The sequence below is a fragment of the Pezoporus flaviventris genome, unplaced genomic scaffold (assembly GCF_033815535.1).
Source record: "Pezoporus flaviventris isolate CSIRO_AGI_PZ_B2104156 unplaced genomic scaffold, CSIRO_AGI_Pfla_v1 ptg000105l, whole genome shotgun sequence".
NCBI classification, from domain to species: domain Eukaryota; kingdom Metazoa; phylum Chordata; class Aves; order Psittaciformes; family Psittacidae; genus Pezoporus; species Pezoporus flaviventris.
The window spans coordinates 594762-619582 of NW_026892653.1; the positions used below are offsets into that span (position 1 = coordinate 594762).

Genomic DNA, 24821 nt, shown 5'->3' on the forward strand with positions numbered 1-24821 from the left:
ACCCTTTGCTTTTTTACCAAAAGCATGGGATTTGCACCCATTTCAGCAGTTACCTTTAAGGTGCCACATTGCCCAAGCAGACAGCACAAGGCACACAGCTGGGGACCCACAAAGGGCTGGATAAACCCAGAGGCATGCCCAGATTACACCATGTGAAGCCCAGCCTGCAGAGGGGTTTATTACACTCCTACCATCCAATACCAGTGGGTACTGGCTCCATACTGGGAGCAAGGGCAGAACCTCCCATCACAGCACACAGGGGATATCCCCAAAACAGCTGGATAAACCCAGAAGCACCCCCAAATTTCACCAAGTGAAGCCCAGCCCAGCCCAGCGAGAGGCCCCCCATCACCATCTAATACCAGTGGGACAGTGGTTCCATACTGGGTGAAGGGGCAGAGGACCCAGGGGGTCCAGGGTACATGTCACCTGCATCAAAAGGACACATGGCTCCCCCTAAGCAACATGGCAGCAATTCCAGCTCCATGGGGCTGCTTGTGGTGGCAGCAGAATCAATGCAACCATAGGGACATCATGACAAACTACATACCTCGAAGTTTGGGGGGGGGAACACATCCCCCAAGGCAAAGGAGTGAGTGGGAGGACAGAGAACAAGAAAAAGAAGAACTGGTTATCAAAATACTTTATTTCACGGAAATCCCTCCAAAAAAAAAAAAAAAAAAAAAAGGGGGGGGGAAGAAAATAAAAATCCAAGAGGAAAAGGACCCTCTCTGTTAGACAGACATGCCCCCAAACTTTCAGGGCTTCTCCTGAATCAACTAAGACATTCTGCTGCTCAAAATAAGACAGGTCGTTTTCCCAATGAGACTTTAGTCAAGAATATATATATACTTTTGTTCCTGGAGGGGAAGGGCAGGGGAGAAGGTGATGTTGCCAGCAGTTCACAGCAGTTTTCAGCTCTCTCATTACACAGTATATAGAACTGCATTGCTGAAGACACTCAACACACAGCAGGGCTAACTAGGAGAATACAACTCAAGGCTAGCAGAGAGGAGAGAGGGCAGAGAGAATCAGAGGAAACAGTGAGAGCATCCAACGTGGGGGGAGGCTGGAGTCCTCTGTGCATAATTTACATGGGGCATCTCCTGGAGCAGGTGTCTCTCGGTCGACAAAACTTCAATCTGGTTTTCATGGTTTTGGGGTTTCTTTTTTTGTGTGGGTTTGGTTGGTTTTTTTTCCCTAAAAAGAATCGCAGCCAAAATAAGACAGAACTGCAAAATCCCAACGTGGCTGCTTTGACACTCATTATAAAAAGATCAACAGTCACCAGGGCTCTTCCCACTATACTTTCCCTGGGATTTTGGCCCGCTTGCGAGCGATGGCGTCTTCCACTGCCTTGAGCTGCTTGAGGAGCTCTTCCCGTCGGGACAGGGTGCTGGATTTGCCCGCTTTGGCACCCGTGGGGCCTGGCTCCGAGGCTTTTCCCGGTACACTTGTGACTTTGCTGGAGCTCTTGGACTGAGGTGAGAGCTGGCGCTTCCTGGAAGAGATTGGAGAGGGTGGTGAGAGGGAGCAGCACATCACGCTGGATACAAACCCCACTGCCATCTGCTCCAGTGGGAAGCATCGCTCTAAGTGCCCGTGGAAGGAAACAGGGGTTGGAAAACTGGCTGAAACAGTAAAAGATCAATTTTTCCAAGGGGATCCTAAGATTTAAATCCAGCTCCCAAGGGCTGGGACAGCTTGTGGCTGTTGAGAGCAGCTCACTGGGGTTTTGTGCACAGGGACACAAGGGAAGAGGGGAAAGCAGCACAGGTTAAGTGCAGAGCAGCCCTGGAGCATCCCCATGGTGTCAAATCCCAGCAGCTCCTGCCCTAGTGTGGATGTGGCAGTCGTGGGGAGCATGCAGGGATGCACTCTGGGGCTGTGAGATGCTGCAGGAGTGTGGCTGAGCCCATGTGGGGAGGAAGGGAGCCACTAGTCCCTGCCACTGGCAGCAGTGGCTCTTCCTGGATTGGGTCATGACCGGGTTGGAGGCAATTGGCCTGTGGATTTTCCCACCATAAGCCACTACTTCCCCTCATCCTCATGGGGGAAGGAGGATGACAGGACCAGGAAGCACAGGCCTGCTGGGGTTTGGCAGCACCACCAGCTCGGTGACACACTGAGAGCACAGTGTGGCCTTGGCTGGCTCTAATGACTTGGACCATTTGGGAAAGCACCAGTGCTGCTGCCAGATGTCAGCGGTGAGAGTCACCATCCCCTCTGTTAATGCCACCCTTCCACATTACACTTAAGACGAGTGTGGCTGTGCAAACATGACCCAAACAGCCCCAGGCAGAAACAAAACACAGACCTACCCCTGGGCTACCCTAGAGCACACCAATGTGTCCCCGACTACCTTGTGTCTGGGCAAAGGGAACACCAAACCCACAACACGACACTGCCAACCCAAACAGCAGTAGGCAGATGAGGGTCAATAACAAAGGATGAGGCCAACACCATGGTCTGGTAAAGCTGAGGTTTCTCTACATTGCTAGAAAACAGGACCTCAGGGCATGAAGGAGGACAGGGCTGTGGCAGCCGGGGACAGGTTTTGATTTGGGAAGGCTCTGATACACAGAAATTGAGGCTCACTTGTGCCCCAGGCTGGGAACAGGGGCATGGGGCAGGGACGCATCCCTTGGCTCACAGATCCTTGGAGAGATGACACTAGAGACATGCAAAGCAGCACTGCCTGGCTACGGGCAAGGAGGACTGAGGAAGCTTTAGGTGTGCCGCAGAGGGTGCTCCACAACCCTTTAGCCAAAGGGCTCTGAATGCAGCACAGCCCAAAGCCCCTGGAGCCACACATCCAGTTTTGCAAAGGGATATTCCCAGCAGTGGGTGCAGGCCACCAAGAAATCACACAGGAGGTGGACACCCACCACTGGAGGGAATGGGGAGGCGCAAAGCCAGGGCCAGTCACCACCCAGTCTCAAGCAGGGGCCACAATTTAACATCTCACAGCAGCAGAGTAAGCAGCTGAGGCTTTGCCAGGCTATGGAAAAGAGGGAATTGGGCACCTGAGCAATGTGCCACAAGAAGAGTGGCAGCAGGAGGATGGGGTTGTACTTTCTTCGTCATTAGCACTATGCAGTGCTAGCAAGAGGCAGAGGCACCGGCATGACTGAGCTTACAGCTTAGCCAGTTGGCTCCTCTTGCTGGGACTGACCTCAAGAAAACCCCCAGGCTCCTGCTCATTTCCGAGCTGGAACAGCTTAGCCAGTGGCTTCCACATGAACCCCTGGGCACCTCTGGCTCCCACCCAGGGAGCCTGGCGTCCTTCCTCTTGTTGTGCCTCCATGGCAACTGGAGGCTATGGCCAGAGGGCCTCTGAGCCGCTCGAGAGGAGGGGCTGAGATGCTAGAGAAGCATGAGCCCCAGCCTGACCCACGAGAACAAGAGGGCACTGACCTGTCTGCTTGTGCAGGGGAAGGTTTTGTATTCTGGCCTCTCTGTCGTTCTTGCTTGGGTGAAGAGAGTCTCCCAGTTGCCTTCCTGTCACGAGAGCCTATTGGGAAGAGAAAAGTTGAGAGGTTCCCACTCATCACCAAAGTACAGCTCCCTACCCAGCCTACTGCACCACCTCTCAGTGTACAGATGCTCTCTTCAGACTTACCAGACCATGCCAACAACAGGCCAAGTCCAGCAGCAGCCAGAAAACACACCTACCATTGTGCACCCTGTCTCCAGGGTAAGCAGGTAAGCTAGGCAAGGCTGTGCCCCATGGTCAGCTGTACAAAACAGCACCTGCAGGGAGCCACACTGTCCTCTCCTCACCCTCTGGCTGCTGGAACAAATCTGCTCCACGGTGCTTTTAGGCCATGCTTTGCTCTCAAACCTGCGGGGCAGGGTGGGCCCTTGCAGGCAGTCTGTGCTCCATTATCCAGTTTGTGCACAACGGGCACTGTGGCACCTGAGCTAGCTCCAGGCTGGCCAGCTAACAGGGTGTATTGGTTTAAAGAGTGATGGGTGGGTGAGCTATGTTACTTTTGGAGCCAGCAAACCCACAGGCAGCATCACCTGTGTGTGTTCAGCACAGACTGAACCATCATGCTCTGCCCAAATGGACTCAGCAGTGGTGGGAAGCCCATCAGGGTCCTGCAGCAGCATTACCTAGCTTTGCTGCAGTGGGTTTCCCAACCACTGCTATCCCAGTGCACAAAGAGGCAACCACTGGAAGGCAGCCCGATGCCTGCAGGGCTGTCCATGAGTCCCAGGGACAAGCTGAACAACACACCCTGCTGTACTGCACTGGGACAGTGATGCTGGTGGCTGCTAACCTCATATTCAGTAGCACTCCAGAGAGCAACGGTGCCCAGTTCCTCATTGCAGCACTGGCCACCTGTGTGTGCTAGGACAGCCCCCTGCTCCTAAAGACTGACACTGTGAGAAAGCCACAGACACTGCAGATCTGATCACAGCACAGTGACAGAACAGAGAAGTGAGACTCAGGCCACAAACAGTTCAGCTTTTGCTGGGACACCAGTGCAAACCGCATGCTGCAGCATGCCTCTTGCTCAGTCCCAATTCAGTCCAAGGGTACATTTGCCACTGGGAGGTGAGGCTGAGCTGCCTTCTGGGCTTGTGTCCCACTTGCTACTCCTTAGAGTGGTTTTATAACGTAGAGACAGCAAATAAAATTGTATAATTACATCTATACCTATGCATCTATAAAATCAACACAGTTTGCTAGGTCTGCCCCTTCATTTGTCTGCAGCTCAGCAGTAGTTGTGAACTAGAACCCAGTGAACTAAAACCTCACCCAGTCCCTTCCATGCTGCCTTTGCAGGAGTTGAATGCAACCAGGCTATTAGCACAGAAGTTTTTTCTGGCTGGTACCCAGAGTCAACAAGATACACCTACAGCCGAGACAACAGGGAAAACAACATCACGTGCCAATGCTGGCTTGTACGTCAACACCAGGCTGACAACTCCCCCCCCCTACTTCTGTGTTTAGCAGTGACAGCAAAGGCTGGAGTGTGGCATTTAGGTCCCTCTTGACACGGCTCACTAGCTCAGTTTTCCAAGGTGCTCATTCTGCTGCTGACGATTCAGACCCAGGAGAAGACTTGGAAAGCCCGTTGTCTTTCTAAACATACAGGGCAGATCAGGTTTGTGTCACACACAGGTGGGGAAATCACCTCATTTCACAGGACAGGTGATTGAGCCAATTACTGCATCCATCCTGGAGCCTTGGCAGCCTGTACTCCCTTTCTAAGCACTGCCACAAACCTTTCTATCAGGAAGACTGAGAGGCATAGAAAACTGGGATACAGTAAGGGAAAACCCTTTGACTTCCCCAGCCACATCCAATGATGTTACTAGAGAAGAGGAGGCTGCTGTGGGACAGATGCATCTAGTTACAGCAGAGATGAGCACACTGTGTCTTCAAAGTGAGGGCTTTCTTGTTTTTCTCTATGCAGTGGACTTACACAGACACAGTGGAGCCAAGGCACTCTCAATGTGCATCACAAGGCAGCTAGGCAAGGCCGGGTTTGGCTGCCCAGGGCTGACCTCACCTCGCTTACTTCACAAACCAGAGTGTCTCACCTGCACCATGTTTTCACAGCAGGACAGCAAATACACCCGCGTTATCTGGTGGCAATCGCACACTCTGAGGTTTTGGAAGGACACATGCCTGCAATTAACCTCTCCAGAGCATGGACTCTTGCAGCACAGACTTTCACGGGTCATTTGTCGCATGAGCACCGCCTGGAGCGGTGGAGCAGGAACCCAGCCAGCCCAGGAGCCCCTGGGATGTCTCACCTCTGTCAGGCGACAGGTTTACCCGTTTGGCTGGAGGAGAGCTCGGCCTGTCTTTGTCTGTTGGCTCGTATCTCTTCCTGCTTCCTTTGTCAGCTGCCTGAAATGGAATTAAAACAGACAATGGAGCTGAGCAGCTACTTCCCTCTGGGGAGGGAAGCAGGCAGAGATATCTCCTGTGATGGGTGCCCATGGTGTACTCGCTGGCTCATGCAAGCGTGTCTCCTATTAAACATTTTGTGCATACCAGCCCCAACCATCACTGGCACCATGTAATTCCCCTACCACCATAAGCAAATAAGCACCATTTTCTGGCACTGGTGCTATTTTCATAACGGTCAGAAAAATACCATCATTTTGCAGAGTTTTCTTTACTCCAGTAGCACCCAGAATAGCAAATGTCAAGGAGGCACGTGGAACTGTGCCTTACTTCTAGGATCCAACCCTGCCAGGCAGCAGTTATGTGTCATGGCACACTCCTCCCCATGCAGCATGCTTCACAGACTCGATAAACGCGCCTCACGTCATAGCACAGGGAAGTAGAGAAAACTGCAGCCTTAGACTGCAACGGGGAATTTGGACTGTCAGAAAAACAACATTAATGCTTCAACACCAGGAACCTACTCATGTGACTGGGGCCAACACCCTGCCCCAGCAACAAAACCCCAAGGGGCCAAACTCTCCCATATGATCTGGATTGCAATCTCAGCCAAAGGCACTGATCTGGGGCATCAGGCTCAGTTGTAGGGGGGGAAAGAAGCAGGCTCCCTGCAGAAAGTGTGGGCAACCCATAGAGGAGAGGTAATTGCCACTCTTATCTCCTGACTCAGTTAATGACTTGTCAGCAGCTCGCTCCGGAGCGGGCAGTGGGAGGAGAGCTTGCTGGGAAGCATGCGGGAAGCATGCTTTCAGCAGGCACATGTGGGACTGCACCGCGCACGCCTTCGCCTCTGTGCTCCGGCTGCAGCCTTCAGGAGAGTGGGTAAGAGCCCTTAAAGCTGCAGCAGGAATGTGCCTCAGGGGAGCCGCCAACACAGTCCCAAACTGAAGCCACCACAGGGTGTGTGCTGCCAGACTGGTTCTGTCTGCCGCCCTTCAATCCCAGCTGCAGACCTACCCGGCTGAGCTCATCCCGACAGCGCGGAGCCTGGAGCATCAACCCTGCCAGCCCTGAGCTCCAGCATCCATCCCATCCGCTCCTCGGACCCCTGTGTGGAGGGAATCGCAGCCATCCCACCCCTCTCACCTTATTCAAGAGAGTCAGTTTGATCTCTTTGTGAGCGCTGAAGCCTCCCTGTTGAGACTGGGGGGCTGATGGCTGCTGGGTCTGGGGGAGCTGCTGCAATTTGCTTCCCTGGTTGGGCTTGGCTGACTTCAGGAGCTGACCGGGCACATCCCGTTTCCGCTTCTCCTCTTTAGTGCTATCTTCTTTTTTTGGCTTTCCTGTTGAAACCAGAGAGCAAATGTAGTGACTTGTGACCGGTTTCCTTTTGCCTGACCTCCTTTAGGAGGGCAGGGCAAGAGGATGCTGCTCCAGGGACTGAAAAAGCCCACACCAGTTAGCACACTGTGTGGCCCCAAGGTTAAAAGATTCAGGAAACCAGAATTTCCACAGAGAGGACACTTAGAAAGACAAAGAACAAAAGGCTCTTCCTGCCAACTCTGCTACGGTCTAAAAAGAACAGAGGAGCAGCAACATGGTATTGGTGTTACCCAGAAGATTTAGCATCACCTTGCAAGGGTGAAAGAGTAGAAGGTAAGAAAGGGAGCATCAGGCAGAACTTCCAGGCAGGAAAAAGCATCTTTACAGCTAGAGACATGTGGATGGAAGGATGCAAATGTGTATTTGCTCCAAAGCCTCATCCTCCTCACATGAAGCCTCTGGGCTACCCTACTCTATGCTAGTCACAAAAGTCAGCCTCTGCTCACTAATCTTCTCAGAGCCTGTAGTAACCCAACAGAAGCCATATCCAGATCTCTGTTCCCCTCCCTTCTTTTCCCAGGACCGCTTATGTAAGAAAATCCCAAACCAGGAACCTCTACCTTTCCTCTGCTGTGCTGGGGTTGGGGATCGAGAGCTGGCTGAGGAGACAGGACTGGCCAAGTCCGCGTACATGTCTTCGGAGTCAGCGCTGCGTACAGAGCTGCTGCTGGAGGAGGCACTAGAGACAGAAGAAACGCTGCTCACGCTCAGGGACCTGCAAAAAGCCAACAGCCCGTTACAAATGCAACAAGAACCAGGCAGTGATGAGGCAGACATCTTCATCTCAATTGCCCTGCATTGCTAGGATGTCAGAAAGCTGCTAAGGCAGGCAATGATCAGGGAGAGACAAAGGCTGTGCCTTCTGGGGTGCAGACGATATGAGACATGCCAAATGTGTTAGGTGCAAACCTAGAAAGTACTGTTTATTTATAAACAGGATTAAGGCAATATATAAACAGGTCACTGTTTCCTCAAGTAAACAAAAAGTGAAAGCAGGGTGTGCACTGTTATACACAGGTCAGTATTACGGCTCAGGTCAAGGGTTCTCTGGCAATGTTTTTGCTGTTTGGCACACATTTATTCATGGAGGCTTTAAAAGCCCTGGAATCCTACAGCCACAGCTCCTGCCCAGCTCCCCAGGGTACAGGAGAGCCCAGCTGCCTGTTTTGAGGATGCACATAAAGTCATAACTGATAATGACAGGGGAGATGCTTTTAAGATGGCTATCTTCTAATAGTGTGTATAAGATGTCTATCTTTTTATGGATTCACAACGTTGTGCCAGACAACTATTATATTAAAGAAGAATTTCTGTTCAGAAATGTAACAGGCAAAAATACAGGGCTATGCATCAGACAGACTTCCCTTCAGGGGCACACCACCACCACAGCTTTGCTATATTGAAGCGACTCCAACAATCCCAGCTACCTGGGGTTGCCACCATTGTGCAGGACCAGGTGTATTTCATCTACATGAATATTCAGGCAGCCTCTCCAGCAGGTTCTGCAGGCCACACAGACTTCTGTGCTCCAGACAGCCCTAACAGCAGGGTCCGAGCTCATTCATTGGAGCAGGCTTGGGAATGACTGAACGGGCTGCAGCAGCTTCAGCATGGATAGCTCTGGAAGGAGCTGCAAAGTCTCTACCTGCTGGCATCATGACAGACAGCAGCAGCCTTCCAGAACCCAAAGGGGCTACAGGAAAGCTGCAGAGGAGCTCTGGACAAGAGCCCTGTGGGGACAGGCCAAGGAGAATGGCTTTAACCTGCCCGAGGGGAGACTGAGATGAGCTCTTAGGCAGAAGCTCTTCCCTGTGAGGGTGCCCAGAGAAGCTGTGGCTGCCCCATCCCTGGCAGTGTTCAAGGCCAGGTTGGACACAGGGGCTCGGAGCAAGCTGCTCCAGTGGAAGGGGTCCCTGCCCGTGGCAGGGGTTGGAGCTGGAGGAGCTTTAAGGTTCCTTCCAACCCAAACCACTCAACCATCAAAAGATTCCATGACTGTTGCAATGGCAACTGGATGGGCCAGAAACTCCTTCTCCAGGACAGCTCCTGGCTATGAGGTTGTGACAGCAAATCTGGTTTGGGCATACACCATTTCCCCCTTTCCCACACACCTGAAGAAGCAGCAAGCACAGTCCCAGTGCCACACAAAGAACACCTGCAGTGAGTTTTGCCATCTTCTCCTCTCAAGCCCAGCACAGTGCAGAGCCAGTGCACATGAGCGCTCTCTGAACCTCTTGCATCACCCCTGCCCGATCTGATGAACGCGACAAGCATGTAGTAAACACGTTTGTATTTCCGTAAAATAACACGGATGTTAAACCTTGGAGTTTCACAGAGTTCAGACATGTGAATTACTGCTGGTCAGAGTCAAAGTCCTACTTAATCCACTAGTTTTACACTACAGGTCTACCGTGTCACAGGGAAGTGGTGTGTTTCAAGGCTGCCTGTGAGGTTTCAGGGATTTCTGTGTGTGAAGGGATGCAAAACAGATGAATGAAGGACTTGAAAGAGGTTTATTTCATCACTCTTTACTGGAGGGAGTTAGCTGTTTACAAATCCCACAGACTAACAGCCATGTAACTATTCACTTGGGGCTAAACACAAAGGGAACTGGCCATGCAACTTTGCCAGCAAAGTAAAAATATCATTAGCTGGGCCTTTTAGGTATTTTCTGACTTGCCTCTTCTGACAGGCCAAGCATCTTCCCTAAGGACATCCAGTAATCAGAGGTAGCAGAGGTTTAGAAGAGCAAAGCTCCATTGCCTGAAACTGTTAACTGCTAAGTAAATTAGGATGTGGGATCAACCGTGGCTATAAGGAGGTATTTTGTTTATAATTTAAGTAAAAAAAATGGACAGCTTGGTACACATGGTAGATTATTTCCTTGAATAAGGCACAAGGACGCTACCAATGTCATACTACTGTCATGATTCAGGACTTTGGATTTGTAACACCACACAAACAATCTTGTTTCACATCCTATTTACCTACAGCTTCTGATACTTGAAGCTACTGAGAGCTTTTGCTGAGAAAACCACAACAGTGAACAACAGTTATAATCTCCTCCTACTTCAACAAAGGTTGTGAAGGATCAAGGCTGTACCTGGACTTCCTGGACCCAGACGGAGAGTGGGAGACTGAGGCAGATGATGATCTGGAATGAGATCTGGAGAGAGACCGAGACAAGGACCTAGATCGGGAACTGGAACCGCTGTAGCTGCTGGCACTGCCACTGATGCTGCCGCTGATGGTCCGCCTGCAAGACAGCAAATGGCATCCTCACCTTGCTGTGCTGTCATGAAATGGTGTTGGGAGGAAGTGCTGAAGGACAGTTTGAACATGATGCTGTAGTCCCGTACTACACATGAGATCAGTGCTTTGGATGTGTAATTGTTTCAGATGTTCTTCTCAACCTTTGAAGTCCTGAGGAAGCATCTGTTTTCTGAACAGCAGGTGTTTTATGCAAGACTGAATAATGCTAATGAAAGCCAGGCACAGAATGATCTCAAGTAACTTAATCCCGTACTGATACCAGGAGCAAATGCTTCCTACTGAGAGAAATTGCTAACTGCAACTACACAGTGGTACTACCTTGTATTTCAGGCTTTACAAATAATCATACCCATTTTTTGTGACTAACACACCAGTACTAAGATAAACAGAGCTGCAGTCTTTTGCACAGCAGGGAGATTAGAGGACACTGGAGTTTGTGTGGGTATAAGCACGGAAAAACAAGATCCCAAACCCCAAGACTGGAATAAAGAATAAAGATATCCAACATTATTATTAACCAGTTAAAGTGAAATGGGAACTAGAACTAATGGAGTTTCTAGAGAAAATAATTTGTTGTGATCTGTTTTCACCTATGGGCACATAACTGCTCAGAGGCCAAGCCTCTGGCTACTGGGAAGAAATGGGAGAAGTAATCCTGCACAAAATGAAGAACTGACTCAGAATGCTTCTGAAAACCTTAGTGGAAACAGTATTTCCAGCCATCTTCAAAACACACTGACACATTCATGATGGAAAACTCCATTCTAGAAAAAGCATATATGCCTTACTGCAGTAATAACACGTTATCAGTCTCCTTGTGTGCCCATAAACCAGGCATTTGTAATATATACACTTCTTATGCACCGAATCTTTGGTTCCATAGACTAGACACATAAACACCATTCAAATACAGTACAATGGATTAAGGCCAATAAGCATGTTTAAATACAGACAAGTGCTCTCGCTTGAAACAAATCAGAAGTCTCTCTCATTTCAAATGCAAAGGGAGAAGAAAGGCAACAGAAACGGTTAAGAGGACAGACAGAACAGGACACTTGAAGCATTCAACCTAGTCACACAGGATGAAGCTAGGAAGACAAAGCAGAGCCAGCAAGTTCTCTATGGGGGTGAGTGAAAGTAGTGGACTTTTCCCTCCTGTCCTGCAGTAGTTCTACTGAGTGCTGATGAACCAGCTCCCAGGACCACGCAAATACTCCCTGCACACTGGCAGACATTGAGTAAATGGTCCAAACCCATTGCCACAAAGCTCACCACTCCAACACATCAGGTCTGCTCTCTGGACCAAACACACCTCTCCTTCCTTGCTGCATGGCCTCTGCAACCAGCGGCTCTGAAACATGCCTTTTTTTGCACTGCAGACCCTGCTTTTTGACACATTTAATGTATTCCACCTAATTCGTTCCCCAGCCAGCCTTCAGTGGCAGGAGCCATTCGCTGTGGCTAGTCACTAGCATCACCCCCAATTCCTTCCCTCTCTCCCCATTTCCTTCCTGCCCCAGGAAACAGATTTCTCCTTTAATACTGAAAAGCCCTTGCAGTCGGGGACACCTGAGAGAACCCCAGGATTTGCTGTATCTACTTGGAGATCAAGCCTCACTCCACCCCACAGCTTTCTTACCTCCTGGGTGGAGTCCTGGTCTGACGTTCCTTCCTTCTTGCCTCTCGATTATCCCCGGGTTTGGCTGGCTCAGGTGCAGCTGTTGTAATTTTAGTGAGTGGCTGAAGGACTGGAAGGGCAGCTAGTTTCTTCACAGATTTTTCACTACAAAAGGAACGTTTTCATGATTTTGTCATCAAAATCCGTAGGTACAGACCACAGATGTTCTCAAAAAGTGATGAAATGCACTCGTGTTTGTTGATGACTGAATGTTACACAGGTTACTGTAGCTACAGACACTTGCTGTATCACCAAACCACACTCAATGCAGATCCCCCCAAAGGGATCCATTTCCCACATTCTAAATCAAGTCACCTTTTCAGACGTAAGTTACTTTACAACAGCCAGTTTTGGAGACATTTGACTTGTAATTAACTGCTGAAGTAGACCGTGTGGAATCACTGTTTCTTATCTGTTTGACTCTGTGCATTTTTATCCAAAACACATACACCTACTTAAAATCTGCCAGTCAGGTTTCAGAATCAAACACAGTTTATGCAGAAATCCTCTTTTTCACTCTCTTACAAAGATCAGGGTACAAAAGAGCCTGTGTATGCAGATGGATCCCATAGGACCCATCCTTGGCTTGAGTTTCCCTGTGGAATGCTTGGTGGGTAACACCACTGCAGAGGACCGCTACACACTGTTTTGAGACTTTATCTACCCTCCACTATGTGAGTTGTGCTTTGGTTCTTCAGCACTGCTCAATTCTGGGCTCAGAGCACTCCAATCTCTGCTCTAATAGCTGGTTACTCCTCAACATCCCCAGCACTGATGTCACACCTAGTATTAAGTGGGGAGGCGGCAGCCGTCTGCATACAAAAATAGAGACTGTTAATTCCTCCTCTTGTGCTTAAGGGTATCTGTGTTTATTCCCTGCAGAACACAGGATTAAGCACATGCAGTGTTATGCAGCGAAAACAATCCCCATACTAGTGCAGGTTGGCTGGTATCGTGTGTCACCAAACCAGCACTGCAATATGCACCAGAAGGGTGTAAAGACATCGCTGCAGGCAGAGAGCATGTCCTGAAAGGGTTGAACCCTCTGAATTGAGAAGGAAAAAACAACAAAGGAAGGTCAATTAGGTACGAGAAGTATGGCAAAGGGGATTGTCCTGTATTCTGGAGAATTCAGGGGCATTCCCATGGTGTAATCTATTTGCAGGTCACCTTGAAAGAGGTGACATCACTATGGTGTTGTGTCACCGCCAACGTATCCATAATTTACTATGTATTACAGGAGTTTGTGAAATAACAGCTTCAAGTATTTAAAAGAGCGGGAGTGCTAGGATAATCTGCCAAAAACAGTTTCACCCCTACAGTACTGCTTTAATTTGTCATCAATGTGACAAATGTAGAAGTAGATGAAGCTGAACCATTTCTTTATTCCAAGGCTGTACATTAACTAAAGCCAGAGTACAGGAATGAACTAAACTTTCTTATAGCTCCTGTGTAAACATATCTGCACACACAGAATGTTTGAGTAATAAATCATGCATGTGTTTAAACACTCGTGTATACATATAACACTTAAGGTTACTTGTACAGTTGGATTTAATAAGTAAAAGTGTCATCTTTTAATTAAATATGCAAAGCTAAGCGCTCTTCTATACAGGTCATATTTTCCACCTTCCATTTCTTCCTTAAGCTGTCAACCAGGCCGGAAGGGTCTGACTCAGGGACTGGGCTCCTGTTTGGAGCTTCTTCTGCACTGCTCTACCAGAATCGAGATGAAGCCTTACCCTTTCCCAGCAGGTGGTAATAAATCCCCTTTAGCCTTCCCAAGTGGCTTGTGTGGAGATGGTGTTGGAGAAGGAGAGGGTGAAGATGAGAAGGACCGTGACCTAGAAAGAAAGGACACATCGATCTCTGTGACTGGAGACAGCTTTTGGTGCACTCAGCCATCACCCCCTCCTTTGGCTAGAGACTGCACTCAGCCATCACCCCCTCCTTTGGCTAGAGACTGCATTCCAGGACCTAGTTCCTGTGGGTCTGAGGTTATCCTAGTTTTATATTTGGATTCTGTTCAACAGAACTAACTTCTGTCACCAGAACAGTGGTAAAAGTAGAAAACAAAAGTCAAAAATAGGGTTGACTGCAAGAGAGGCACTCAGATATTCCATACCAACACCCGAGGCTTTCTCCATACTCTCTGTATTCTCTTCTGAGGGAGAAATAAGGGGAAAACAAGCAGGATTTTGACTTGCAATTTCAGCATGATTTGTTTTGACCTCTGTTATATTCCTGTAACTCCATGTACAGTTTACCCTTTAAACAGCAGAGAAAAAGAAAACTCTCGGGAGAAAGACAATAATACATCTAACTGGGTATCCACAACTTCTGGAACACAAAGGGGTTAAAAAAAACCCAAACAAGCAGAGTATATCAAAGCCAACAGATCAAAGGGCAAAGGCTGTTTCCCAAGATCAGGACTGACCAAAGAAGCAAGTCACTTACACAGCTCACCAGATGCTGGCGTTGGAGTGATTCATCCCACCACCAAGGCTGGAAGTACCCTTGTTGCAGCCTACTACTTCAGAAAGCCAGGCACCTCGGCAATTTGCCTTCTGAAGAACAGTTAGGGTGTTCCTCACTCTCCTGCCTTCCCACAGAGGCATCTAACTGGAGTGTCACCTCTGCCTGGTGCTGTCCTGCCAAGGGATGTGGTGGATGGGGGAAGGCCAGCCTGCTCCCCAGAAACACTATGTGCTTGCATCAAGATAATTCCCACCTGAGCCTTTCCTAGGAGAAACCACATCTCCAACACTGACATCAACTGTGTGATCCACTCTGGGCATCTGTGTGATTTCAGCTCTGAAGAGGTGCCTAAGGAGCCAGTTCTCCCACTATGCATATTCCAGACTTACAGTCTGCAGGGGCAAGGAAGTGGCAGGGCAATAAACGAGCCTTTAATCAGCATGGGACACTGAACTGCTACTTTGAAGTATAAAGACTATTACAAGACACAACTGCTTTAATAAAGAAACATGATTTGCCTCTTTAAACAGAAATTCCAGTGCAATAGAGAAGAGATACCGGTAACTTCTTCCAATCATAAAATGCAAATGATGGAAAAGTTCATCTCAGCCAGGCTCTACAATTGCTCAGCTACCACAGGCATGGGAAAGAACCTAGCCACAACAGCACAGTGGGTGGGAGCACTGGGGCGAGAAGGGGGTGGCTGATGTATGTGCTTCATTCAACAACAAAATCAGCAGGCTGCCTTGCAGTCTATTGTATTTCCTCACTCACAAAAGTGGTTTGAGTGTCTTATTTCAAGATTTGGCTATTTGCTTTTAAGCAGCAGCACAAGCAGCTCTTAGCAAGTGTCTGGAAAGCCGTAAATCATTACTTCCACATCCAAGGAGTCATTACCTGGACCTGCTGCCTGAGAAAGAGCTGTGTCTTGAAGAGCGACTAGAGTAAGAGCTGTAAGACGATGATCTGGAACGAGATCGTGAGGAACCTGAACCAGAATAGGTGGATGAACGAGAAGAGGACCTGAAAGAAACATATTAGATTAAAAGCCTATCAAGAAGTCTACTGAGACCAAGGTCTTGTTTCCTGTTTGCTCTTCCCAAGTTCTCAAACACTGCTCCAAAACCTACTTGACTTATCCATAGTGACCTGTCAGGACTACAGCTTCTCCTTCATCCACCCTTTCCTTTTAGCTGTTGCTACCATCTTTGTGCTCTCAAACAGGCCTCCCTTCCCTTAGCTACTGATTTTCCATCCCTCTTCAGGAACTCCTTCCACACATTTTCATGCCTTCACACCTGACGATCCCCTGATAGGTTAGGTCACACAGGAGATAACAGAAAAATCTCAGGTGCAGTGATCCCAGCAAGAAAAGCTATCTGCTTCAGGAGGGCTTTGGTTTTTAGATTCATATCTTCAACTCGGCATGTTCCTCATTCCTCTCTGATACATTTTCCCCCCCTTTTCAGGAGCTTCAAGTTCAAGCATTTAAAGAAAATGCATCCAGCTTATGCCTCAACTCCCCTAAATTCAGGATGCTTCTTCCTGAAAGGTGGATTTCCCTTAAGCTTACACCCGTTGGTTTCCAAGCTCCACTTCAGCCCTCTAAAGCTGTGTTGAGCCTCCACAACCCCAGTTTCCCCCTAGCAGCACCAGTCTGCCCTTCCTGGGCTCCCCTCATCTCCCAAGCACTCCTGGAGCAAACAGGCTCCAATGTTTACAGCTTCCAGCTTTTTCTGCTCCTACTAAGGTCAGCTGTCATCTAGATGAGTTACTCATCTTGTGGTCTGCAACCAGGTCTAGTTTATCTGAAGAGTGATTTTTCCAAGGACTTTTCTTAGTCTTCAACAGGTCACAACAGAGCACCCACAATTAAATACTCCCCTTGACTTCCACCTCACTACCTATATATGCTGGTCTTCATAGCTGCTACTAAGAGTCTTAAACTGCTTTCCCAAACATCTAAACACCTTCCACTGACAAGAAAGCACCGCACTGCATTCCCTTACACATTAACACAGCTTGGATGCGACATGCTCTTTGCCTTCACTCACCTTGAGGAGCCAGAAGCAGACCCTGAAGAAGCAGAGGTTTTTCGGCGCCTGCGTGCACGGCTGGGAGACACAGACACACCAAGCTTCTTTTTGGGAGACTTTGATCGGCGCCAGGGGTCCTTCCATTCATCTGCTCTCTTCGACTGAGTGGTGGTAATTGTGGTTGCCTCCTTCTCCTTCTTTGGTGGCTCTGGTTGACGGCTGGAAAGCAGACAGAAGCAGATAGGATTAATTCATATATATACATATATATATATAATATATATGTGTGTGTGTATGTGTATAAAGGCTAATAGAAACACAGGACCAGGAAAACATCTCAGAAATCCATCATTTATAACAATACTATCTCTTAACCTCCACTGTGAGATATTCAGCATCACTTTGGAGTGATGACATGTTACAGCAGCTATCATTTTGTCAATCAATGACTGCAAGCCCATCAAAACAGCACTACCTGTGAGTTTTATCAACTACTTTGTTATACTGACCAAGCAGCAACCTGCCAGCTGATTTCAGCTTTGGTTTTTGGCCTCCACAGAGTGGGCAGAAACAGATGTGAGAGGGAATGGAACAGGAAATCTGGTTCTTCCTACACTTACGTCAAGTTGCTACAGCTGGAGCAACCCAAACCTGGTAGGCAGTTGCTGAAAATACTACACAGAGGTAGACTAAGGACATCAAGTGTGCATCTGAAACACTGCCTCGATACAGCAAACTGCTGGAAACAACTAGTAGGCATTAAGAAAAGGGATTCAGCCTCAGTCACGCTCCTACAGTTCTCTCATCAGAACATCATGTGGGCCTGTGTCACAAGTCCACAGCCAAGACACATCCATCTGTTTTTACCCTTACAAAGGGGATGGTTACCTCACCAACTAAGCATAAAGAAGTTCATAATGGCTGTTTTATCACCCTATTATTCTCTAAGTGCTTACAAACACCATTGAACATGTGCTCTGTTGTTGATAACTATGATATTAGATACCCTCCATCTCCTCCCTTGCCTTTCAAGGGCTCTACTTCTATTTCCTCTTTTGCTTTGGTTGCCCGGGGTTCCCTTCTCCCCTACAACCATTTGAGAATAGTTCAGGGCTAACTTTTCAGCACCTGCATCGGATACTTCAAGTATTCCAGGATGAGTTAAATTTCTTCCGGCCTAGACTTTATTACCTCTCTTATCTATGGGTGATAAAACCTGGGATTTTTCCTTGCCCTCACTCTAACCTGCATATGACTGTTAAAGTACCTGCTTATAACCTTCCCTCTTGGGTTTTAAGCAAAGCTTGCTCTTGCTGAAAGGTTTATGAAGGCTCCTGTGCTCATCAAATTATCAGTAATAGCGCCTTTATTCCTTTTCTCAAAGCAATGAGATCTCTGAGGATTTGGGGGAGGAAAGGCACCTTCCATCGCTGGGTTCAGCCAGTACCACCCCATTAGTCACAGGACTGAAGCAACCACTCCCCACACAACTTCCTCTACCTTTTCAGATAAAAAGCAACCTCCAAGTTTTCTAATAATCCTATGGACAGAGTTTCTTGCCACAATACTTTTTCAACAGCAACAGGATAATTAGAGCTCTTCATCAGCAGCCCTTTGAAGGCTTCACTAGTCACTAACAAGTTTCATCTGCTCCTCACTTGGCTGTATTAAAACACAGTTAGAACTCCTATGGCCTCTCACCTCTTCCAGAACTTGTACATGCTGACTTTAAAGTCCAGCGCAGCATCTTACTCCTTCCCTATGCTGCTGATTAAGTCCAGCAATTTCTCCCACATCTATCTCAGTATATACAGAGTTTTACGGGAGGACAAACTCTTCTTTCACATTCACCTCTCCCACACGTCTCATTCCAGCTTCAGAACAGGTCACTTACGTATTAGCAACACAAAATTGCTGTCTAGTGAGAGAGTCCCAAGCAGGGTTATGGGTCAGCATTATTCACTAGCATCTTCACTCAGCATGATCATCCTTTCTAGTGCTGCTCTAATGTACGCTATTTAGCACAGCACATAGTCATCTGCAGTAGACTGGTCTAGGTTTAAATATTACAGCCACAACTGTATCTGAGTATCTAATCACAGAGGAAGACCATGACCCTGAATATGGGGTTGAGATAAACTGGACTTATTATTTATACTCTGATAACACTTAAGTATTTGTAGCCAGGGTGAAGCTCTCCTTCCAGCAGATGTAATACAAACTCATTTTGAAGCCATCTTGACCTTTAGAGTACCATCAAAATAACTAAGTGTGAATCAGGAGATAAGAAGGCTGGGAACAGTCAACACAGAATCACAGACTGGCTTGGGCTGGAAGGGACCTTAAAGCTTATCTAGCTCAGACCTCCTGCCATGGGCAGGGACACCTTCCACTAGAGCAGGTTGCTCCAAGCCCCATCAACATGGCCTTGAACACTGCCAGGGATGGGGCAGCCACAGCTTCTCCAGCATCAAGAACAGCAGAATGGAGGAAGAGATGTGATACATGTGAAAGCCAACAAAAACCCTTGCCCCTCTCTCCAACAATAGTTTTCAGACAGAAAACTCTCCTACCAAACTTATTCTGTGTCTCTCTCACAAAAGCCCCCAAACTTGCCCAATTCACATCCAACAGCAGCTGTACCTCAGCTCCAACCCCACGTGGGAACAACTTAGGCTGAACAATACAACCTGGGCGCGAGCTTGGAGCAAAGATGACTAGGAAAGCAAATCTCATTACTTGCACCTATTACCTGGTTTGATGCAATTCTCTCTCGATGAAGTCACTTTCTGGAGGAAAGGTTTTTACCCCAGGAAAACCACAACAGAAAGCCTCGTTTCTGGTTATGCTTTGGCTTTTTGACTCAGCAGTAAATATGTTACCATATGACAGCCAAGAAAGAAAGATGATGCTCGTGTCAGGACATTTTCAAAGTCTTTCCTCAAGAGCTACCTGCGTGCCCAACATGTAGCATCACCAAACAAACTTGTTCAACTTAACACAATGACTGCTATCTGATGCCATTTGGCTCGTCTCCCCCAGTGGAATTCAGGAGTCAGAACTGACAGTGAACTGGAGCAACTGCCAAGATCCTCACCATCCACCTTAGACTAACATCTCAGTTACAGCCTCCGTGAGTTTCACCAGAGAGACTGTTAGAGGCTGGCAGCCCACAATAGTCAGTGTTCCAAATCACATTTACTGCCACACACTGATACCAGGCAGTTGCTGGGATGAAAGTGGAGGAAGCCTTAAGGCCTGTAGAGGAAAGCTCATTGGAAAGAGGCAGCATTTACCAGCCTGTGGCTCCCGGCCCAGACCAGGCAGGAAGGCTGCCCAGAGCTATGCTGAATGCAATAGTTGCTCCGCATGCTTCATGCTGGGTGGGTTGAGCGATGTGTTTGATCCCAAGAAGCAGGAGGCTTCCTCCTCACTTTCACTCTTATAACTGATTTTTCTCCTTCCTGTCTTGTGCTGGATCTGGCTCTGTCTGGAGCTCTCCTGGTGCCAACTCAACTCCTTAATTCAACAGAAAGAGGAACAAAACAAAAGCAATTTGCTGCAAATCCAACCAGTAGGGTTTGAACAAAGGCAGGAACTGACTCATGATGAACAGAGGAGGGAAAGGAGAGAAAAAGCTTGACTGCTTCATGGTGGTGAGCTTGGAGATCAGCTCACGGTGCTTCAAATGAGCTTATCCTCAACCCAGCAGAATTACCCAGGCTGGTGCTGGAGGCAAACCCAATGCATAAAGTGTGGCTGGCAAAGGCTACCAAAGCATGTGTGTGAATCCTGGTCTCTTTTTCCACCACATTTTTGGGAAACATCTCAAATATTTAAGAATTAACACCCTAATTAGGTAAACCCATGCCATGAGGCTTTAAAAATCAAATGAATTAGAGAGGGAGAAAGAGACTGACAAGACAGACTGATCAAAAGCACCTTAATTTCCTTGCAGAGCCCTGAGGAGCTGCATCCTGCGTCACCAGGGCACGAGCAAGGTCTGCAGAGCGTAGCTATTTCCGAAGCCCATTTTAACCTTAAAAATAACTAAATGCTTTATTTTCCAGAACGAACACGTTAATGCATATTTGGCTCGAATTTAATTACAGCAATCAAGCGGAGAACTGAAGCTGAACGTGGCTTTGGCAACGAGAGGAGGAACAAAGGCAGCTCCAGCTGGCAAGGCAAACCACAGCGTAGGTCAGCCAGCTCCCAACTGCACGCGCTCAGGCTCCCAAATAAACCCTGGTTGAAGCACGTCACTGAATTCAACAAGGACGTGGAGGCAAAGGGGGAAGAGCGGAGCTGCACGGCTCAAGTTTTCCTCCTCGTGTACTTGTGTGAATGACACCAAAGCATTTCTAATCTTAGAGGGGGAAAACAAGCTTCCTGGGGAAAGTGGCTCCTTTCTTCCCCCTCCCCGTGGGACACGGCTCCCACAAGTAACGCAAACCTTATCACCTACGGTGGAGGGTGACGTCAGGCTGGCTCCGGGGCTACTGTTTTGGCCGGCAGTTACAGCTCGGTTTTCTGAGGGAGGAAAGTCCAGTGATGACTTAAAAGCCGTTTGGTTTCTTGCAGGAAAGCGTTGCGTCAGCACCCGCAGCTTCCCTGCGCTGTCAGTGGAATTTTCCAGAGGAAGCGGACTCGAGGAATGACCGGATCCATGTGCCCAAGCAGCTGCAAAGGGACCTGCAATCACTGCAAGATAAACCCCAGCAGTGTCCAGTGTCCATGGCACAGTAAAAGCACTTACACTGAGATGGACAAGAGCTCCCAAAACCCACCTATGTGGAGCTACGATGGGAAATGCTGAACCTTGGAGCCGGTGCCAACTGATGCTGGTGAAGCATTAGCAGAGAATATGCTTTTCTCAAGATGTTTCAATCTAAAAGAGTTATCAGTTGCTTAAAAAAAAAAAAAAAGAAAGATTTCTTCAAAGCCAGATGGGGAGAGGCTTTGAAATTAAATAGTGGAGATACAATCTGAACCTGCAGTATGAAATCATCACAGCAGGTAGATAAACATATCCCAGATGCGATCTACCCTAAGGGCTGAGCATTTGACGCCTTGAGAGCCTCCTCTAAATGAGAGGTACCCGCACGCAGTGATTCTGCCCCGGTCTTTGCAAGATCTTAATAAAATCCAGTGTGGGAGATCTTTCCAGTAATTCCATCTCTGAAATGCCAAAGAAAAACACATTCCTTGAGAGGCACATCTGAGTCACTCGATGCCCTTCATCTTGATTCAGGGTTACGAAACCCTTCTACTGTGGAAGCGGAGGCAGAACCTCAAGTACCATGAAGACTAATGAAAACTCCAGCCAACAGAAATGCTTTGTGGAGAACTTTGAGAAGTTTTGCCAATTTGCTTCATAGAGAGTTTTAATTATCATGAATTTCCCAAATGAAATGTGAGCAGAAATGAAAGTGAAGCTGTCTAAACAGGTTGCATTGCTCTGGCTGGAAACTGCACCCCCAAAACCAGGGATGTAAACAAGTTATGGTGCTTATCACCGCAGTGTTACCATACAGGGCACTGAACTACGAGTCCAAAGAACCACAGTGTCAGCACAGGGCATGTTCTGCATGTGGGGAGCAGGGAAATCCTCTTCTGAGCAGTGCTGCACGGGGCAGTGCTGAAGGCAGCATAGCAGACCTGTTGTGTGCAATGGAGGCCCAGAGCTCTGCTCCAGCTGGAGTCAAACCCCCTTGTTTCAGCCCGGGAAACCAAACAGCCTGGGGCCACTTGCTTCTCTTTGCTATCTTCACTCTAAGAAGCTGCCCAGAGAAGGTGCAGACGCCTTGAGAGCAAACCTATGCCTCCTGACAGAGGCTGCTTTTCCCCCTTGGTAGCTTCTCGTGGATGTAAGACCTATTCAGAGCCCTGCAGGGTCTTCCCAGTACCTGACTCGAAACCAGGAAGAGCACAGAGTTGTCTTTCCTGCCTGCTCTCCCTCCTGTGTTAGGACAAACAGAGTATTTCTTTTAAGAAACAGACTATATTTCCACAGGGGAACATGAAAGAAGACAAAATCCACCAGCTTATCACACCACCTTTATGCAACAGGATAGGATGCTATTGCTAAGCCCACCAAAACACCTAGCTCTATTTGAGTGATAGCTGCTTTCATTGAGACCCCCCACAAAAACCAGGGAGCAGAACCAGACAGCAGCATGGGGAGACCATCAGAAGCTGCTGGAGAAGATGATGAAGACCCAGGAACACTTAGAATTACAGATTCTTCCAAAAAACGAGTTCAGTTGGTTTATGATCACACACATAGAGAGTCATGAATCACTCCATTTGCATTCCCTTACTTTTGCCACTCCTCTATCTAATCAACCTCATTCTATCACTTTCTAACTTGCAAGCCCTGGGTAACTTGCATTCATTGATTTTAGACTCCAGGTTATCCTGCTTATTAACTTGCTCAGCCCAGAGATTAACAACAACCTTCTGCAAGTCAACTTGAGCTAGCTTGGAAAAACAACACAAGTGTGATAGCATAATCTTTTGTCCCAGGGTCTGCAGCTTTATATAGCATCTCACAATTGAGGGCTACTGACACCTTAACAGAAGCTGCAAAGTAGCACAGTGCTCCTTGCTTGAAGGGTTTTACAAAGGATTTAATGACTTGCTACTTTCTGACATTGCTTTAAATGTCACTGTGTCCCTGCCTGCAGGTGTTATTTCTGTATCTTAATGGCTGCATAAGTGCACTCCATCAATAGTCTTTTTCATTCCAGAAAAAAACAACCGTTGTGTGTGTGATAATCACGGCATGGTTCACCAAGACACTGCTCCTTCCTGGCAGCTTCAGAGCTGCTGTCACCTCCTGTCAGCCTTTGGAACAACTCTGAAGACAACAGCCACCTTGTCCTCGCCCTTCTTGGCACCAGCACAGAATTATCATGGGCTCTGACCAAACCTGTCTGCATGGAAATAGCTTTTAGGTCAGCTTTCAGGACAAACTTCAAGGCCTGGAGAAGACAGAGACCTCACCCAAAGGCTCGTTTTGCCATGCTGCTTCTCACCAGGGCCCACAGCATCTCCTGCAAAGGAAACCCTGGTGGGAAAGAAAACAGCATCCAGCTCATAGACCTGCAGCACAGGAGTGCTTCCCTCCTCTTCCTTACACGATTGAGGACCACCTAGCGCCACCAAAGCAAATGTGGCAATGATACTGAGCCTGCTGCTTTCACCAGTGGGTCCAACCCCTCAACATCCCTTGGTGCTTTGGAAATATAACCGCTATCAGGTCCCATGACACTGACTGTTGCTTAATGTGACCCTGAAACAATCAGATTCACTTGAGTGATAGCAGGATAAAGACCTATGCAACAATAGAAGGATTAAAGCAAAGTAATACTACTGTGGATAGGGCCTTTGCTTGCAGCTGAGTCTGGCAGTCTGGGTAACATCATCCTGCACTGCTCTAAGTTTCTTCAACTAACATTTCATGGCATTTCTTTATCCCCAAAATGCTTTGCACAGCAGGGAGCTACAGTGGCAAGACAGAGATATAAACGAGAAATTTTGCACTCAGCAAAATCAGTCACAGCCTGAGGCATCAGAACTCGTTCTGGAGATGGGGAACACGAGGCCAGACAGCCAAGTTATCCCTCCAGTCAATCATAAAGTGTCCTGGCTTGTTTTAAGTGTTCAATGCCTGAGGAGGGAGGAGGAGGAGGGGGAGGAACAATTTTACTAGCATTGCAATCTCAGATCATAAACTTCTTTGAGTGCTCATCTTAAGCTTGGGGGGGGGGGGGGTGGCAAAAAAAACCAACCCAAAGCACAAAGCAGCAACTGCACACTCTGTCAAAGAAGAGAAGAGCCCAATCCACACGTGACAATCCTACCTGAAGCCTAAACACTGCAGCCTCTTTTAAAAGGTTCAAGGAGAAGCATTTGCCACCAAGTCCATTAGGGTTTATAATCACTGTTTGTTGTTAAATTCTAATCCTCCTCATCTGTAGCAACCAGTGATGCCAGGAAGTCCTCTGTGTTATTACCCATAACTGCTCTGCTGTTGTTTAGAGATCAGATTAAGCTTTCCTACTTTTCAATATAAAGGAAGGAGAATTTGTTTCCATAC

General features: G+C 47.9%; 1 protein-coding gene across 4 annotated transcripts in view; it reads right to left on the minus strand.

Annotated features, from left to right (window-relative positions):
- Nucleotides 1–677: 677 nt before the first annotated feature.
- The window catches only part of ZC3H18 (zinc finger CCCH-type containing 18), a 47574-nt gene continuing 23430 nt past the window's right edge, over nucleotides 678–24821 (minus strand). For 3 of the 4 annotated variants that reach the window (XM_061477407.1, XM_061477405.1, XM_061477404.1), the window contains 10 exons: nucleotides 16736–16936; nucleotides 15579–15704; nucleotides 13946–14047; nucleotides 12165–12308; nucleotides 10356–10508; nucleotides 7813–7967; nucleotides 7016–7212; nucleotides 5773–5869; nucleotides 3418–3514; nucleotides 678–1501 (listed from right to left, as the gene is read on the minus strand). In XM_061477407.1, the coding sequence (XP_061333391.1) occupies nucleotides 1303–1501; nucleotides 3418–3514; nucleotides 5773–5869; nucleotides 7016–7212; nucleotides 7813–7967; nucleotides 10356–10508; nucleotides 12165–12308; nucleotides 13946–14047; nucleotides 15579–15704; nucleotides 16736–16936 (1471 nt within the window). In that variant the 3' untranslated portion in view covers nucleotides 678–1302. The remainder of the gene's footprint in view (nucleotides 1502–3417; nucleotides 3515–5772; nucleotides 5870–7015; nucleotides 7213–7812; nucleotides 7968–10355; nucleotides 10509–12164; nucleotides 12309–13945; nucleotides 14048–15578; nucleotides 15705–16735; nucleotides 16937–24821) is intronic. The other variant, XM_061477406.1, reaches the window with a different exon arrangement.